Source organism: Telopea speciosissima, chromosome 6, assembly GCF_018873765.1.
Source record: "Telopea speciosissima isolate NSW1024214 ecotype Mountain lineage chromosome 6, Tspe_v1, whole genome shotgun sequence".
In the NCBI taxonomy this organism is placed as follows: domain Eukaryota; kingdom Viridiplantae; phylum Streptophyta; class Magnoliopsida; order Proteales; family Proteaceae; genus Telopea; species Telopea speciosissima.
Window position 1 is genome coordinate 57,426,747 of NC_057921.1, and position 19,505 is coordinate 57,446,251.

General features: G+C 38.3%; 1 protein-coding gene across 2 annotated transcripts; it reads right to left on the reverse strand.

The window, feature by feature from the left end:
- Window positions 1-2,516: 2,516 nt before the first annotated feature.
- On the reverse strand, window positions 2,517-18,252 carry LOC122664462 (syntaxin-32-like). 2 transcript variants are annotated; one of them, XM_043860286.1, is made up of 5 exons: window positions 17,819-18,250; window positions 4,443-4,693; window positions 3,890-4,065; window positions 3,411-3,635; window positions 2,517-2,693 (listed from the first exon to the last, which is right to left on the reverse strand). In XM_043860286.1, the coding sequence occupies exons 1-5, from the start codon at window positions 18,051-18,053 to the stop codon at window positions 2,534-2,536; spliced, it is 1,047 nt and encodes a 348-aa protein (XP_043716221.1). In that variant the 5' UTR covers window positions 18,054-18,250; the 3' UTR covers window positions 2,517-2,533. The 2 variants fall into 2 exon arrangements, with proteins under 2 accessions (XP_043716221.1, XP_043716222.1); XM_043860287.1 differs by lacking the exon at window positions 2,517-2,693 and adding an exon at window positions 2,753-3,209 and having other exon boundaries at window positions 3,322-3,635; window positions 17,819-18,252.
- Window positions 18,253-19,505: the final 1,253 nt, after the last annotated feature.

The window sequence follows — 19,505 nt, forward strand, 5'->3', positions numbered from 1 at the left end:
GAGAGAGAGGTGGACCTTGACGAAGAAGAAGCTTCAAATTATCTCGTGTTTCTGGATGGTTAACGTTTAACTGATTGGCCTCTGCTGGTAATGAAACTCAACATCAACATGGGAAGCATCAAGATGAGTCGTCGGTGAGCAGAGGGAGCAATATTGCATATATATAGTTACGAAGGAAATAGGGAATTCATTAACACTCCTGACTCCCTGAGAAATAGGAGAGGAAGGGGTCAGTATCCTCTGTAGCGTAACTCAACATGGGAACCACCTTATCACAAGGGAGCTTTTTACTTAGTTTTATGTAGGAAATGGACGTTTTATGACTTGGTCTCATAACTACTGACTTCCTGAGAAATGGGAAAGTGACGGGTCCTTATCCTCTTCAAACCGCGTTTCAAGGATTCTCCTGGATGTACAAAATTTTCCAGGTGGAGGGAGGGCATCGCCTAATGAACGCCCAACGGCTGGGCTGTCTGGCACAGTGACTGGGTGCATGCCGGGATGTGTGCCAGGCAGCCCAGCCGTTGGATGGCTCATTGGGCATTCATTGGATGATCTCTTTATTGGAGAGGATCCCAATCCTTGGACAACACAGGGCCAATGGGATCACACGTAGAGACATCAACATAGATGTAATTTTTTGGGAGAAAGAATGCTACATTGGAGTATATTTCTTTTTAGGGCAAATGTTCTCTGTGTTGCAGCGTAGCTTGCGCCCAGACACATGGGTCTACCATTCAGAGGGGGCATGGTGGTCATTTCACCCACCCCCATGTGTCACAGAGAACATTTGGCCTTCTTTTTATCAACTATCGTTAAAGCAAATTTTGAACGGGCTCTCAGCCCTCGTATTTTTAAATACCAAAATTACCCCTCAATTCTGGGTCAATGTTCTCTTAAATTCAGTTTCTTATTTTCTTGTCTTATCTGGCTATGCTTCCATGTAGAGTTGGATTAACTATCATAGTCAAAGAAAAGCTTCAATTCAATATCTTACTCATTTATACTCTACCACAACAACTCAGCCTTATCCCAACTAAATAATGGAGTCGGCCACATGGATGTTTGCCCTCTAGTCAGCTCTATTCAAGGTCAAACTTGATAGAAGGCCAAGCCATGCACATATTTCCTCACGTCTCCTAAAGTTATTTTAGGTCTATCCTGTCCACCATTATTTATTGCCGGTCACTCGAATAAAGGAGGAGAATTGATGTGTCAAGTCGCCAAACAACAGTAGTAGTTTTTTTTGGGGGGGGGGGGGGGGTGGAGGGGAATTTTTAGCGTATGCGGTTCCCTGACCGGTGCGGTTCCCTAGTGCCTCTCATAAGAGGAGGGTGGACCCCGCCCGGGTAGAGTGTTCAGTCAGGTGCCCTGGGTGGCTCCCACCCCCCTCTTGTGAGATGCACTAGGGAACCGCACCGATCAAGGAACCGTAGACGATAACGATTCGGAGGAGGGGTGGGATGGATCTATACTTTTTTCTCTTCAGACTTATGATTTGGTTAGTTGATAGCAGAAGTGAAAAAGAAGAAAACGAACAGGATTCAAGAGGCAATTTTGGTATTCAAAAGATTGATGATATAAAGGGAGATAATTTGCAAACCTCATTTCCTCAAACAATTTCCAACATTTCTTCAAATACTAATAAAACACAAACAAAAGGTCAAATTGGTTTGAATCAATTTGCTTTACTTGTAAAAAGGGTCCAATATAGCCGAACTAGACTTTTGCCACATGGAACTATTATATGGTAGTTCCAAGTTTCAACAGTTACTTTATTTCCTTTTTTTTACATTCCAAAGATAGCCTAATCATAGCCCAGGTATACAAGCGTCTCACCCAAAAAAGGGTTAAAAATCCACCAAAAACCTAAGTACCCTGATAGGAAACTGAAAGATTTCTATCTTAGTATTGGGTTTGAGAGGGAAGTTTAGTTCTTTCTGTCTTTCTAGTGTAGGAGTGTTTGGATGACGCCTCTTTTGATATATTTAAAACTTGAAACCATCTTTTAATTACCATTTGTCTTATTATCAAAAATTTTAGTTAGAGATATAAAATGATTTTCAAAAATAATTTAAAAATAACATATCATTATTCCATAAAAAAAATTCATTGTTATTCACATATTTCCAATATACAAGTGAAATGATAATATATACTCCTATAGGAAAAAATTTTGTTTAATACTAAAAGGGCAAAAAAATAAAATTACAAATTATTTGACACTTCAAAAGTGTCAATAAGAAAATCCCTTCTAGTTTTGCTTGTAATGTACACAAGCAGATACCTTGCAAAAGTAATTTAATGAGAAAAACCAAAAAAAAATTGAAGCAAATCAGATGTAAAAATCACTCACTTATCACCACTTTTGGAAAGGCACCCATGTTTTATCTTCTCACTTTGGTTCAACAACTACAACTCAGCCTTAACCCAACTAAATGGGGTCAGCTACATGGATTCCTGCCCTCCAATCAGCTCTATTCAAGGTCATACTTGATATCCTTCTTTCACTTTGGTTATCTACAATATTTACTTATGCCACAAAAAATAGGAAAATCATGAGGAATACAACTAATACAAAGAATATCTTGATCATCAGCCAGCGGTTGGATGAGATGCTGTTAAGATACTTTAGCAGTTGTCCCTGTGCCCCCTCCACGTTTGACAGTGTGTCATCCATGTTCTCATCAATCCTACCATGACAAAGCCAAAAAACAAAAAAAGCCATATTTGAGTTCAGATAGATTGGAGGTGATCAGAACACATTAAATTGATCAATTATATATCAGAAAACAGAGATTCAATGCAATATGACAGAGACGTGTTCAGTGTTGAAGCAGATACAAAGTTGGCTACAATCCACTGAGGGGTCCTCCCTTGGCGGTTCCAAGTTCTTGCCTCAAAAAGACTCAAAATTTGATTGTAATCAGGTTCATAAAACTACAATTTCTAAGGCTATTCACATGCTTCTAGTTGACAATCTGGAAGAATGGGTTTAAGTCTTTCACTAGGTCAATCATGGACTGTGTTCTATACTATCTACTGAATGTAATATACAAGTGCTCTAGTGCAGGGTAAAATTGTAGGAGAGGGGAGGGAGGAGCATTTCATGCAGAATGAGGTGGGATGACTTGAACAGAGATCTGCACAATGATAGCTAGAGTGTTTACTGCCAAAGCCCACTGAAAGGTAAGTCTACAATGCATGCATAGTTATCAAGGCATCGCCTTGGCATTCAGGCTCCTTGGTCGCCTTGCTGCCTTGATTTTGGACCCTCTCCAATGCCATGGTTGCCTTGACACCTCGATAACTATGCATGCACCTATGGTCCAGTGGTCCCTTTTTCTTGTCATGGAAGGCTTGCACATTCATTTGACACACATGTACACATACAAAAGATAAAACAACACCTGATGGCAAGTTCTCCTTGCTGAGAAACCATGGTAGCCAGTTGCGTGAAAATGTTGCTCAGCTCATGAATGGTTGACTCAACGTTTTGAAGAGCTTCTGCTCTGCTTTGCATGTAACTGTCTTGTAACGGAACCAACTGCTGATGTTGCTGCTGATGCTGATGCTGATGCTGATGCTGATGCTGCTGCTGTAGCAATGGTTGTGTATCCCCATCCATTGACTTCCTGGAAAGAAAAAATAGCAGCATAAAAGTTTCAATAAAGCAAAGCTTTTAGTCAAGAATCAGGACCTTTCTGTGTTTCTTGCAAGAAATCACACACAACATCCATTAGTTCATCATAAATGACAACCAAACGTGGATTTCCATAACATTGGAGAGAAAGAAAAACTCTCCAGATGTATTCCCAATTTAGTCGATCTTTCCACTTTACAACCAACACATGACCCATTGCCAAAAATATCGACAATTTTCTATTACCTCGAAAACAATTGGGTAGAAGATGTTGACCCATTTGCCCAAGGAGGTGGTGCTGTGGTTGAGGCACTAGCACCCGGCTTGGAAGCCAATGGACGCTGCCGAACAAAAGGATTTGTAGAATCCCTAGAAGCAGTGGAGGAAAACAACTGCCTTCTATTCTCATGAACCTTCAAATTCTGCAAAAAACACTAAATCTGTTAACAATTTTCAAACAGCAACAAAAGCTTTTAGCTCAAGAAAGAATCACATATGGAGCTACTTAGATCTTGTGAATCCAATCCACAGGGAATTGGTCCACTTTTACATTGAATCCGATATGATGATTGGCAAAATGGTAATTGCCTGGTTCCACACACCATATCCAACTCCTACAAAAATAGGAGTTGAAACTTCTAATGAAGAGTGAGAGCTATCTTGGTGACTGGATTGAAACTGCCAGCAAAGGCTAAATCATATCTTAATTCATGGGAATTGATTCTCAAGATACAAACTTGGCCTAAAAGTAAAGCAGACGTAAGCTGACTAAGGTGTGCAGCAACAAAAATCCCCCTACCTCAGTCCGCATGGTAAGTACTTCTTTGAATTCTTTTGTGGTGCTCATCAACCGGTTTTTCAGGTCATCCACAATTGTAGTTGAGTGGCTTGTGGTGTCAGTAGAGATGTTCCCACTTTCATTCCGGGAGTTGCAGAGGAGCTGCAGGTCTACTACAGCTGAGTTGAGTGCAGTAATATCCTGCTTGATCACTGAAGTAAGCTCTTGGATCTCTACAGTAGGATCATCAAAAACTGATGTCCTCTTTGCCACTGCAGCGAAAGGAAATACTTCAATCTCTTATAAACCACATATTAATGTGTTAAACCAAGACAAAAATAAGGGACCAAATCAAGGTTCAGGAAAAGTAAACAAGGCTAGCAAATTTTCTCAGTAACTCTTTTTAAAGCATAATTTATTGCAAACGCACATATAGAGATCTGTAACATGTACATTTCTTGGTAATAATTCCCTTGAACTTTCAGACAAAAGCATTTGTGGAGAATACCACCCTTGCTAGTATGAACAACATAAGCAAACCACCAAATTTTCTGGAAGAAAAAAATAAAAAAAAATTTCAACCAAATGAGTGATGCATTATAAGATGATCATATTCCACTACAAGAACATGCAACCATGACATTGTTTGATCCTTGATCCAAGAAGGAAACAAGAATACCATAAACTGCCACCTCATTCCAAAGTTTGACAATTGATCTCAGAAGAGCTTCAACATGAGCATCAATTGGTTCACTAGTTATATGATCACCAGTGGCTCTCATTTCTTGCAATCTGTCTCATCTAAATTAGACAGGTGTAAACTGTGAAGTTTGTTTAACAAATTCGTCCTCTTCTTTAATAAGAATCAGTATTTGGTGTATTATAGACAATTATGGAATTTTATCGTATTGAAGAACATCAAAATATTTCTTTTTGCTAGTAACAGATTCAGTTAATAGAGAAAGAGCATAGAGTGTTGTCAGATCCATCAAAAGATTGGCTGACCTAGGGATCCAGAACTTAGATGTTCAGCTAGGCAACTGAAGACAAATGAAAGTAAGATAATCACCACATACCCCACTGCATAGATAACATCCTCCAAGTTCAGTCAATGCGTTGGAAAGCAATGTGCCACGCAAATTAAGTATCAGAGATAGGAAGCAGTTGTGTGCAAATGTCTGTAAGCCTCTATTACATCATGAAATCACATAGGAGGAAGCCCCTGATGCAATCCCAGGATTCAGAAACCCTGTTTGGGTTCGCTATTGGCCCACCCAGTTGTACAATAACCAAAAGTAGGAAGAAAATGACAATTTTGTAAATATTTCAAAGTTTGTAAGGAAGAGTGGCAGACTCGTAATAATCAGAACTCAAAAGGACTGTTTGGTAGTAATAATGAGGATACAAAAGGGATTTATATATTATTAACCAGGGGTACACTAAGAACTAAAGTAAACTAAAGGACATGAGTGACTTAGGGGTAAAGGGAAGGGAAATTTGGGAATTCAACTTAAAAGAAACAGTATGGTAAAAGGGGGGAGGAAGATCATCCTCTACCTCTAGCTGAAACTGGGAGGTGGAAACCAGATCTCTTGCAGAAAGCTTCGATTGATCTGAAAATTCAGATGGAAGATTGCAACTCAAAGCTCTATCGACTCCCAAAAGTTAAGGCACTCGAAACGGCAAGCAGGAAATCAATGAGAACCTAAAACAGAACCAGACGGCAACCAGTAGAATCAGCAATTGCTCCATGTTTAATCTTACAGCAGTTGGGGGGGGTTTTGGGGAGAATATTCAAAGGTTTAAGTCATTTTGGAAGGAGGAACTCACACCCACAATATTAAAGAGACAGAGAGAGAGAGAGATAGGGAGAGAGATCGACAACCAGTAAGGACTGGTTGTGAGTAACACTAGCAAAGCCTGGGAGAGAAACAACAGGGAAATAAAAGAGAAAGGAGTGGTAAGGAAGGTTTAACTGACAGAGGAGAGTGGAGTGATTGGCGAAAAAAGGGAAACCAACAACCGAACCAGAGGAAGGGAGGAAGAAGGGAAAGGAAAAAAAAACCCAAATTTTCCTTCAACTGTCTTCGTTGTAGGTTGCATGCAACTATATAAAGAAATAGAAAAGACTTCTAATAGAAAATTAATAAAAACAACTTTTCTTGAAATAGGAAACTAACAACTCAATCTAATCCCCTACGTAATCTACCAATCCTATCTAAAATTACTCGATATAAAAGATTACAAGATAATTCAAAATAAAAAAATATACTTCTAATATCCTACAAACCACATCCAAACTTGGACCCGGTTCTCAGTTTGGGCCTCCAATCTGGTTCGAGCCGGCCCACACTAGCGTACTGTCAGCTCCTTTACACAAGGCCTCAGAAAATAACTGAAGATAAGAATCTAAAATTTTTCAAAGAGGGTGTCTGCGTATGATTTATGACTAGTCCCACATACTGGAAAGGAGAGTAACTCCAAAATAAAACTTGAAGGTGATATCCATGAACTGAATGTTACCACTTATCACCAATTGAAGTTTGACTTCACCAGGCCATCTGCTGGTTTCTTTAACAATGGGGTGATTGAAGCAAAAAAAATAAATAAATATCTTTCAACAACAAATCAGCACAGAATTATAATCACTCTCACAGTAACTCAAGCCAAAGCTTTGGGAGATATCCACAATTGCCGCTACTCTAACACTCACTCGTCTGACAACTACCAGAGGTCTCTATTACTTAAGAAAATGAAAACACGTTTCTCTTTTTAAGCACTAGAAACCAATGTAACAAAATGCACATGATACTGCTTCGTCCCTATAAAGAGTTGATCGACCAACCATTGGCAAATTCAACAAACATACAAGTTTAGGTTGAAATTTTGTGTTGTACTGTATTAGGGGAGGCGGTAAAAACCCTATATATGGTTTCTAGAAGCCTAATGAAATAGGTTTCAGAACCTCAGATAAAACCAGAATTACAGTGATATAGAAGTGACTAGAATTGAGTGAAGTCCAATATCAGAAGAACGACAGAACAGATGTAACCAATTTTTCATCGATTGTTGTTCTAATAACAGGGAAAAAATACCCAAAATAGAGCTCAATCCAACTGTTAGATTCAGCATACAGTAAGAGTTTCAATCAAGCAAGGAATCTCCAAAACAGAAAGAGAAAAGACAGTGTAGGAGAAATTAAGTCACAGCAGATTAGAAACTCGGATTCAAGTAATAATAAGGTCCAGGGTTGCTGTTAATGAGAGTACCAGCTCTGCAAAATTGGAACATAATCAGATGGGTGGATAGATACTTCTACAAAGAGTTCCATCATATTGAAATACCTCAAGTCACAATAGAAACTGAGATTCCAGATTCTAGCAGAGCAATGATTCTGATCTAGATGAAATCCAGGACATAGGCAGATCCAATAGAGGAGAAGAACAAGTCTATCTCAAATTAATCCATCGGTTGGATGCTGAGATTGGACAGATTTCTCGTTCAATTAAAACTCCTCAAATCAGACTTGAAAATAGCAAGTTCCAATCCCTAGTTTGGGATTTTAATGGAGTCAAGAATATGTATGTGAATGGTAGTCAGATATTAGCAACAAGAATCATATTGCAGCAGAACCGAAGTAACTCAAAAAAGCACTTTTATTAAAATTGTTGGACAGGATATGGAGTTGTGGAAAACAATGGAGTATTTACTTGAGTATTGATAGGAAGGAAGAATAAAGAAGATGACGATATGATAAAGCATCCCACCTAGCCTCGACTGAAATCCCACCACATGGCACGGCATCTCACAACAAGTCTGAATCTTATACAACACAGAAAAGGCTCAAGCCAAAACCTCATTAAAAATACATGTACAAGGCAGAACCTCCTTACAAACTAGTATAAAAGACTCAAACAGACTCAAACACTAAAAAGGAAAAGCTTAAACCAATCCTTAACTAGTAAGGTAAAATAAACTAACTAGGAAACTAAAATAATGAAGGAAATTGACTCAAACCAAGACTGGACCTATAAAACTCTATTCCAACCTAACTAAAACATTTAATAACAACTAATATAAAGATTTAAAGACACTCAACTAATTTCGTAGCCTAGCTTCTACCCATAGTATAGGCCCAAAGTGGCCTACTACAATGAAACACATTGACCCAACCCAAAGCTTATTTCCATTAAAATAAGCTCAAGTGTTTCATGTGCATAATTCTTTCCGAATTGAAAAAGCTCAACCTCGAGTTTTGTAAAGTCAAGGGATCAACTGTGTGTGATGCACATCCATCTGCAGCCCATGTAGTACTCTGGTAGCTCACTGATGTTTGGAATGTAGAATTCGAGGCATGGAGCTTTCTCTTTAGAGAACTTTGGGGGCATGATGAACCCTATGTACTCAAACTCTGAATCGATATCAACTGTGAATGTCATATTCATAGTTATCAAGGCATCGCCTTGGCGGCATGGCTGTGTCGCCTTGCTTTTTGACCCTCTAAAACGCCATGGCGCCTTCCCGCCTTGATAACTATGATCATATTTAAAGAATCCTCAATTTGGTAGCCCTTTCATCAAAGAATTGAGACACGAATTCTACCTCTTCAAGCACAGCATCATTAATGTTGATGATTTCTTGTAGAGTGTTCTCGACCACTACTTCATCTTCCACTGTTTCAGTTTTGTCTGCTGTTTTCAACGCAGACCTCTTTAGTAGAATCTTCAACCCGTTGATCTTCCCTCTTTGAAGCTTCAAACACTGTCTCTTCTTCATCATCACAATTCAATGTGACCACTTCAACTTTATCTTCAACCTCAGACTCCTTTTCTATGAATGCTTCCTTCGTTTCTTCCTTTGATGGTGCAAAGTTGAACTCAGCCTTTTGGTGGTAATCTTGTTGAAGGGAGAGCTTCTTTGGATATGCTCTAGTAGATACTTGTTTTTCAACTCGTGCTTCATCTCTTCCCAAGTCCTAGGCCAACGTCTTCTAACTCTTAGTCTCTCTTCATGGAATCTCAACCATTCTTTAGCATGATCAGTCAAACGCAAATAAACAAATCTAAGCTTCCTCTCCTCTGTCAAGTTGTACCAGTCAAAATATTCTTCTAAAGAAGCTAACCAATCAAGGAATAGTTATGGGTTCATCTGTCCAGCAAAATAAGAGACATCTGGCTTCACCTTCCTTGTAGACTTGTACCATTATCAGTCCTCCTGTAGTAAGTGTTGTATTCAAATGTACTCCCTCTTTCAACTGTCATGGTATTATTAGTAGTTGAACCAATAGGTGGCTCTCTATCAACTCCATGATTTTCAAAATTTTATTCCTGTTCCTTTTGGTTATAATAAAATAAAATATTCATATATTAGAATAAGATAAACCAATATCTTATTAAAGAAAGGGGTGATTGAGGGCATTCTCGATAGATTCTGCCACAGATACTAACTAAAGAAGGGGGTTGAGGGAATTAATAAATAAAATAAAATAAACGAATATCATATTAAAGAAGGGGGGAGTTGACGGCATTCTCGATGTCGATGGATTCTAACAAGCGGGGATGGGAGGACCAGGGGGAATAGCGGAGCAAAAACCACTCGTCCTCCCAGAACTGTGCTCTATGTACAACGTCGAAAGAGTAGCAACTCTGTGACTGCCTGTATTCAACAAGGCTGCAACAGTGTTGAAGGGAGTGGCAGTGGCGCTAGAACCCAAACAGGTACGGTCCCTCCTCTTTCTTTGTCATTTTTTTTTTCCTTTTATGCTAGCGATGATGGTGTCGCAGTGGCAGCTGCAACTTCTCTTTGTTGGCTGCCACTGCTTCTTAAATCTTCTTATTCTTCCTCCTCCCCCTCCTTCTTATTGGAAGTGGGGGAGTCTAGTTGCAGGGGCGAGCATGTGCTGCCGACACCAAAGCGCCTTGGGCAATAAGGCGACAGCTTGACTTGGCCTAGATTTTTTGCCCAGACACCAATGAGGCGTCTAGGCGACACTTTGACAACTATGGCCTAAGGAACTTAGGTTTCAAAAACTCAGATTAAACCAGAATCACATTGATAAAAAAAAAAAAAAAAAAAAGTGACTAAATATTTTTGCAGTTCAATACCAGAAAAATGACAGATCAAATGTAGTCCAATTTCTGGTCAATTTTAGTTCTAATAACAAGGAATAAAATACCGAAAATATAACTCAAACCAATGGTTAGATTCAGCAGACAGTAAGAGTTTCAATCAAGCAAGTAATCTCCAAAACAGAAACAGTAAAGACAATATTGGAGAAATCAAGTGAAAACTGATTAGTAACTCAGATGCAAGTAATAATAAGGTCCAGGGTTGCTGTTAATGAGAGCAACAGCTCTGCACAATTGAAACAAAATCAGATGGATGGAAAAAAAGATACTTCTAGAAGAGTCCCATCAGATTAATATACATCAAGTCCAAACAGAAACTGAGATTCCAAATTCAAGCAGATCAGTGATTCTAGATGAAATCCAGGTCATAAGTAGATCCAATAGAGGAGAATAACATAGTCTAATCTCAAATTAATCCATCGGTTGGATGCTGAAATTGCACAGATATCTTGTTCAGTCAAAACTCCTCAAATCAAACTTGAAAATAGCAAGTTCCAATCCCTAGTTTGTAAAATTTTAATGGAGTCAAGAATGTGTATGTGAATGGCAATCAAATATTAGCAACAAGAATCATATTGCAGCAGAACCGACAACAACAACTCAGCCTTATCCCGACTAAATGGGATTGGCTACATGGATCCTTGCCCTCCAATCAGCTCTATCCGAGGTCATATTTGATTCAAGGCCTAAGCTATGCATGTCTTTCCTCATCACTTCTCCTAAGGTCAATTTAGGTCGGCCCCTGGCTCTTTTAGTTCCTTCAATCTGAATCATATCACTACTTCGTATTGGGGAATCCAAAGACCTCTGTTGAACATGGTCATGCCCAAGGTACTAAAACTCGGGTCTCGGTGCCAACTCGACTCTTGGAAAAACCGAGTCGAGTCGAGATCTCGCCGAGTTGGTGCATTTTTTTTTTTTCAACTCGAAGCCTCAACTTTGGGTCAACCCAAGATCTGGACCCGAGATCTCGCCGAGATATGTCGAGTTTTGTCCAATTAGGTAAGGTATTTAAGTGGTAGGTGGGTTAAAATAATGGGTTGAAACCGAGATCCGAGATCTCGCCGAGATATTGCACTTTTGAGACTCGCAGGCAATCTCGTCTCGAGATTTCAAAAATCCGAGAAACTCGGCGAGATCTCGGCGAGATCTCGCGAGTTCTCGAACCTTGGTCATGCCACCTCAAACGACTTTCTCGTAACTTATGTATCGGAGCTACTCCCAAATCAGATTTAATATGATCATTCCTTTTATTTATCCTTCCTAGTGTTTCCACTCATCCATCTCAACATCCTCATCTCTAGATCTCCGCTACACTAAGTTTATCTATATGATGCTTCTTAATTGCCCAACATTCCGCCCCAAACATCATAACCGGCCGTATGACTATCCTATAAAATTTTTCTTTAACTTTTAAAGGAATACGCCGATCACACAACACTCCAGACACACCTCTCCACTTCATACATCCTATTTTAATTCTTTGTGGAACATCATCCTCTATATAACCTTCTTTATTTATGAGTGAGCCCAAATACCTAAAATAATCACTTTACGGAATCTCCCTCTCATCAATTTTCACCCTCTCATTATCCGTCCAAGTATAACCAAAGTTACAGACCATTGACTCCATCTTCATTCTACTTATTTTAAAACCTTTTGATTCCAAGGTTAATCTCCATTCTCCATACTCCAATTCGGCGTTAATCCCTATTTTTGTCTCATCCACCAAATCAATATCATCAGCAAAAATCATACACCAAGGAACCTCATCTTGAATATCTTTGGATAAGTCATTCATGATAAGCGCATACAAATCAGGGCTTAAAGTTGATCCTTGATGTAACCCAATTGTAATCGGGAATTCACTACCTTGACCCCCCACAGTTCTTACACTTGTCACCGCACCATCATACATATCTTTAATTATGTCCACATATTTACTAGAAACACTTCTCTTCTCTGGCACTTGCTAGATTAATTCTCTGGGGGACTCTGTCTTAAGCTTTTTCTAGGTCAATGAAGACCATATGGAGATCCTTCTTACATTCTCCAAATCTTTCCATGAGTCTCCTAAGTAAATAGCTTCTGTTGTGGATCTTCCTATCATAAAACCAGTTTAGTTCTCCCTAATAGTAGTTTCTTATCTCAGGTAGGTTTCAATAATCCTCTCCCATAATTTCATACTATGACTCATTAGTTTTTATGCCTCTATAGTCTATAGTTATTGTAGCTCTGAATATCACCTTTATTTTTGAAAATCATAACCACGATGCTTCTCCTCCATTTCTCTTGCACTTTCCTTGTGCTCATAATCTTATTAAACAGATTGGTTAGCCAAGATAAACCACAAATTCCTAAGCTCCTCCACACTTCTATTGGGACCTCATCTGGGCCTTGTACCTTACCTACTTTCATCCTCCTCAAAGCTTCTTTTACTTCAGACACCCTAATTTTTCACATAGTTCGAGATCTCGGCGAGTTTCTCGGTTTTTTCAGAAACCGAGACGAGTTGGCATACGAGTTGCAAAAGCAACTCCACCGAGATTTCGAGAATCTTGACCCAAACTCCTTTATATGAGTGCCAGATCTCAAGATCTTGGTGTAAAACCTTGGTATACAGACACCTATCTATGCAAACCTTGGTATACAGACACTTATTTAGGCCAGGAACTAAGACAGACACTCATTTATGCCTAATATCATTTAAGTAAATGTTTCATTTACTTAAGATATTATTCATAAATAAACAGATACCCCCCTATTTGAATCCAATAAAAATAGTTAAAAAATCAAATTCCAAAAGGAAAAAAAATCAACCCCCCAGTTCAAGAACAAAAACTGGATTTTCGGCAGAAGGTGCAATTTTCAACTTTCTAATGCTGGGGTTTTTCTCAAATCTAAAAATTCCATAAATCTTAATATGGTAAAACATTGCTAAAAACCAAAAGTGCGGTAAAATATCCATTTGTTTTGATGTCCAAGAAAATATTTTCATTTAGAGCGATTTTGACAACATTTGTGCACACCAAATTAAGTTTGACCAGTACATAACTCCTATTTGGACTTTGTTTTTGCAAAATTTAATAGTGTCATTGTGTTTAAACGGCCTAAAATAGGCTGAATAACAAGTTTTAGACCCAAACTAGGTCTAAAACCCACCAAGTTGATGCTTCGAGTCGAAAAAAAAAATGCACCAACTCGGCAAGATCTCGACTCGACTCGACTCGGTTTTTCAAGGGACCGAGTTGGTACCAAGTTCCGAGTTTAGTACCTTGATTTTTCATATATATCTACGACATGTGGTGTCTTGATGGCTAATGCAGTCTTCCGGAGCACTATAACTCAAAGTGTCTTCATTTAGTAAGCCGCAGAAAAAAACATACTCATCTCTTCTTAATGTCCTCATCCCTTATTAGTACTTTACCATCTTTACTTTTAATACATCTAACCTGGTTGAGACCTCTACTCCTCCTTTCCCTCACTTTAGCTATCTTATAGATAGCTTTTTCTCCTTCATTGTGCTCAGATTGTTATAAAGATCTTCATATTTCCTCGCCCTTGCTTTTCCCACAATCTTCTTACCTTCATTTCTAGTAATTTTATACCTTTGTAGATCCTCTAAATCCTTAGTCCTTTGCCATGTCTTAAAACTAGGTTTCTTAGTCTTAATAGTTGTTTGAACCTCATCATCCCACCACCAAGTCTCTCTAGAGGAATGACGTTTTCCTTTTGATTCGCCTAGGACATCTTTAGCAACCTTCTTAATACAAGTAGCCATTTCATTCCACATTGTATTAGTGTCTCCCTCAAATGTTTGACCACTTCATCTGTAAATGATTTCAAAATATCTCCTTTTAAGCTCCACCACCTTATCCTAGGGCAAATAAACTCACTTTTCTTCGGATCCTGTGCAGTAAGGCACATATACATGATCGTTAATCTATGATTTTTGTAGTTACGCTATCCCCAGGTATAACCTTACAGTCCTTACATAACAGTCCATCGGACCTTCTAGCTAGGAAGAAATCTATTTGGCTACCATGATACCCACTTTTGAAGGTAACTATGTTCATCTCTCTTTTCAAAGTAAGTGTTTACAATAGATAAAATCATAAGCCACAACAAAATCTAAGACAGAGATCCCCTCCTCATTCCTCTCTCCAAAACCATATCCGCCATGTACACCTTCATAGCCTCTACGATCTTTTCCAACATTTCCATTCAAATCACCCCTTATAATAATATTTTCTCCTTTACTAAAACCTTACACTAACCCATCCATGTGTTCCCCAAATTGTAACTTAACACTTTCATCCAATCCTACTTGAGGTGTGTAGGTGCTACCTATATTGACAACCATTCTCTCTCTCTCTCTCTCTCTCTCTCTCTCCCTCCCTCCCAAAAGTAAGACTGGATAAAATCATAAGCCACAACAAAATCTAAGAAAGAGATCCCCTCCTCCTTCCTCTCTCCAAAACCATATCCGCCGTGTACTCATAGCCTCAACAATCTTTCCCAACATCTCCATTCAAATCACCCCTTATAATAATATTTTCTCCTTCACTAAAACCTTACACTAATCCATCCATGTGTTCCCCAAATTGTAACTTAACACTTTCATCCAATCCTACTTGAGGTGTGTAGGTGCTGACTATATTGACAACCCCTCCCTCCCTCTCAAAAGAAAGACTGGATAAAATCATAAGCCACAACAAAATCTAAGAAAGAGATCCCCTCCTCATTCCTCTCTCCAAAACCATATCTAAGAAAGCCATCTTCTTCGATGTTAGCTCTAGGCTTCATATGCTCCCCCATGGCTCTCTCTATGACTCCCCAAGGAACAGGCATATTGTTGTCTTCTCCTGGGGTTTAGATATTTCTATTTTGCAGCCTTCTGGCCAGTCTTCTTAGGCTTGTGTCTTGTACACCTCCCCCCCTGGGCTTTTGGATTTTGGATTTTGGTAATGAATTTTTTATTCACCAAAAAAAAAAAGTCAATACAATTAAAATAAAGAAATAAAGACACACTTATCTAATTTCATAGGCCTAGCTTCTACCCATATTATAGGCTCATTAAAGTGGCCCATTACAATGACAACACATTGGATCAAAGGCCAAGCAAACACATTGTATCAAAGGCCCAGCACATACATTACCTAACCCAAAGCTTATTTCCGTTAAAATAAGCCCAATTGTGTTTTATCTGCATCACACCATCCTTGATAGGTGTTATGTTCCTATCCTCAACTCCATTCAATTGTGTAATTCCAGATACAAATAACCCCAATATAAGGGGAGTAGGAGCTCAACACAATCTAATGGGTCATCATTCTACCATGATTCAGGGTTTGTGTTCATGAAGGGGTTAGTCAGCAGCAACAATCTAGGTGCATGAAGGAGTTGGTTGAGCCATAGAGAGGTTCGTCACTGTACATTGGCTGAGACCATGGGATTGTTTTCCCTTGTTGTAAATTAATGCTTGAATTTAGTTTTTTTTTAATTAATCTAATTATCTAATTGAAATAGGACATCCTATTTACTCGTTCTCTTAAGATATTTTTCAGTTCTAGCATAATTAGAAGTTCTCTATAAAAGACTACTAGGATCTGTTTCTGAGGATGCTGAATCTTATTTTAGTGATATTTAATATTCTATGGAATGTCAAAAAGTTGCTTTTTCTGCAAAGGAAATCCTCTTTACAATTTGTGATTGTTATTCCATACATTGATGCTCGTAGTTGAATAACAGGTCAGTTCCTTCCTGTTGGGGGTACGATGTCTAGTATTCCGTCACCTGGTTTGTGGGTTGATTCGGTAAAATTCCTATATAGGGTTTCGCTATAAATATGTAGCGAGGGTTCTTTCTCTGTAACGCAAACTGAGAGAGATGTGAGGACGAGCGGCTGAACCTACTCTCCATTGATAGTGAAACAGATCTCATCTCACCGTGGACGTAGGCAATCTTGCCGAACCACGTAAATCCTTGTGTGCATTGTGTGATTGTTGTTTACGATTTCCATTCTTTTCTGCATCGTGTTAGGATTCGTTTTTTTTTTTTTTTTGCCAACACTTCCAATCTTCAAATCTGGATCCACTTGCATAGTAGTTAAATGAATTCCCTATTGAGACCTTTTTTGTTAATCCTATTAATTGGAAGGAAAGAAAACAAGTATTTCTACAAGTAGCTTTGGTTTCTGCTCCATTGTGGACCTGCAAATGCCATATGCACCAGGCAACCATGTTTTATCTCTCATCATTACTTTACATACCACCATTTAAGTGTGTTGGTTGGAGTTGTGGAAGAATCTTTTGTGATGTGGTAAAATTTCATTCTTAGAAAAATATTTTATACCCTTTAGTGATGTTGTGTCTGAAATTCCAATAACTTATGTGCAGTTATTCTTTAAACTGTTGCTGCCTATTCTATACATAGATTTCATGGACAGTCTGACAGGTCAGTTGGGACTTTTATTGTCCACTGCTAGGCCTGAGAAGCCCCACTAACCTAAAGAACTGCTTTCCATTAAAAAAATACAAAAAATGTTGATTTGTTCAGCAACCAGTCCAGTTGGAGAATCAGACTGCTCAATCATTTATACACAATGGTCTAACCATTGGACTATGGACATAATCAGGATGTGTAATATGTAATATTTAAAAGTACTTGGTGTAAAGCAGTTAACTCCTTGACATGAAACTTAAAACCTCTAATACGGCATTCAAACATTTTTTTTTATGCAAGAGATCTTGCGACCAAGATCTAATTAAAAATCTCAAATGTAATTATTAGTCAAAAAATGTGCCATCTCAAATTACATATAAATCATATACACAAGTTAAACCCAGGCAAAGATTATAAAAAAACATCAGCCTCAGACCACTCAAAGACTCGCAATAAATATTGATTACACCAAGTACCAACTATGCAATAAGGGATATAGAAGGAGGCCTCCCGTAACGACTTAACAATCGCACTCTAATCCCATAAAGTTTACAGATTTGGGGTTTCATGTGCTCTATTGTCACTCATCACAGTTTAATATTAGCACATCGTGCTTATAGCCCTCAGAAGGAATAAAAATCAAAACAGAGAAAACAAAACCAGATCACCCATCAATAACTCAAACAATAGACATATACTTTGTATATTATTCTCAATTTATCTCATATATTGGTTGCAGAGGGAACTAAAAAGAAAGGAAATAAAAATAAAAAATCATACGCAATCAAGTTGGAAATTAAACGGTGGGAGAAATCCATCACATACATTTTGCAAGCTTGGCCAGTTTCTGCGAAGTCTGATGAATCCCATATCCGATCATCGAAGCCCTCTTCTTAAACTCCGACTGGGTGGAGGCTGCAGATCGCAATCCCTCTGGTTTTGAGCTACTGCTCTGTCCATTTGTAGTCGTCGAAGAAAGCGACTTCTTTAAACTCTGCACTACAGTAAGGAACTCTTGTGTGCGATCCCGATAAGAAGATTGCGCAGATTTCACAGGCATTTCGAAGAAACCCCTGTAATTTGTTCAAATCTCCTTCAAACGAAACCAAATAACCAATACAAAAAAGATCTACTCAATAAAATTGGACTTTCAGAACGGCTACGATATCAGATCGAAGGATGGAGCCAATTGAACACGCTGAGAAAATTTGGTCCCAGAAAAAAAATCAAAATTAAAAATTGCAGAAAGCCTTTGAAGAAAGGAAGAAAAACCCAATTCCACCCTTTACATTCTGGACAATATGATGTGATGAAGTAGGAACTAGTTTTATTAAATTACAACTAAAATATAGACCATTGGATCTCAGTCAAAATTGTCACTTTCTGACCATGCATTAAAATTGTCGGTGGGTGTCTGACGCGTTGGAAACAAGACATAAATTATGATAGGGAAAGAGAAGCAACCTGATTGCGGCCGGGGCGCGTGAATTGGAATTTTTGACTGTCCATGGGGTGTGACGGTCATTTTTTGTGGTCCTATGTTTATGCTTATGGTCGTGCGTCGCACACGATTAGGTAACTCTCTTTCTCTCATTGGATTAAACCATAGTAGTACACTTACATGCTGATTTTTTTATGTTATAGGGTATGTATTGTTGAGGTTTTGGTGTCTTGATTTCTGATGATGGACTGCTGTGTGGAGCCTCTGTTGAACTTGAAGAGTTTTGAAGTCTGAAGTCTGAACTTTGAACTCTGAACTCTAAACTCTTGATGAAACATCGGGATCGTTGAACATATACAAGCTCTGAAGGCGATTATTGAATGTAAGTTGTAAGAGAACCCTCTCCTCTCCTGTCTCCCATATCGAAATGCCTGTAAGGCATTGTAAGACTAACATTGTCTCTGTTTTGTTAACATATATATATACTTTTTTGTTTCTTTCTTCAACAGCTCTATTACGTTCGACCCCATTTTTCAGAGCTTCGAGTCAGTCAGCAAAATTTCCACTCCTCTCTTCGGTAAGCCAGTAAGCTTATTTGTCTTTTGTTTCTTCTTCTTTTCAATTCTTAGAGCTCCATGTAATTTCTCCAAATCCAATAACTTTGTTAGAAAACATACCAAATTTTGATGCCTCCATTGCTACATGATTAATGAGTTATTTTCTATTATTTCATAGTGGAATCTATATTACCGCCTTTGTAGATTTGAAACGCATGAAATTTCTTCCTTTTGATATGACCACAATACTTTAATCTGAAAATTCTTCTCTTCATTAATATAGGGTTCTTAAGAAAATCCTTGTGAAGCTCTTTGCTAAGATGATGTTGTAGAAAATTAGGTGTCCAAGATAAATTGAAATTGTGCCATTTATGTGACCATGGTGATTGAATTTAGAATTGATGTTGGCATTTTGGATTTTGGAATTTATAATAGGTGTGGAATATATATCATTAATGTTGGATATTTAGTTGTTTTGGATATTAGATACATGTATTTAAGTAATATTTCTTTA

What these genes read in the sequence shown, in the direction of transcription:
- LOC122664462 (XM_043860286.1), bottom strand. Translation starts at nt 18,053, where the DNA reads ATGCCTGTGAAATCTGCGCAATCTTCTTATCGGGATCGCACACAAGAG. An exon ending in TCTACCCAATTGTTTTCGAG is followed by an intron (nt 3,636 to 3,889) that starts GTAATAGAAAAT and finishes TTTTCTTTCCAG; the next exon opens with GAAGTCAATGGATGGGGATA. An exon ending in CAAGGAGAACTTGCCATCAG is followed by an intron (nt 2,694 to 3,410) that starts GTGTTGTTTTAT and finishes TTGTCATGGTAG; the next exon opens with GATTGATGAGAACATGGATG.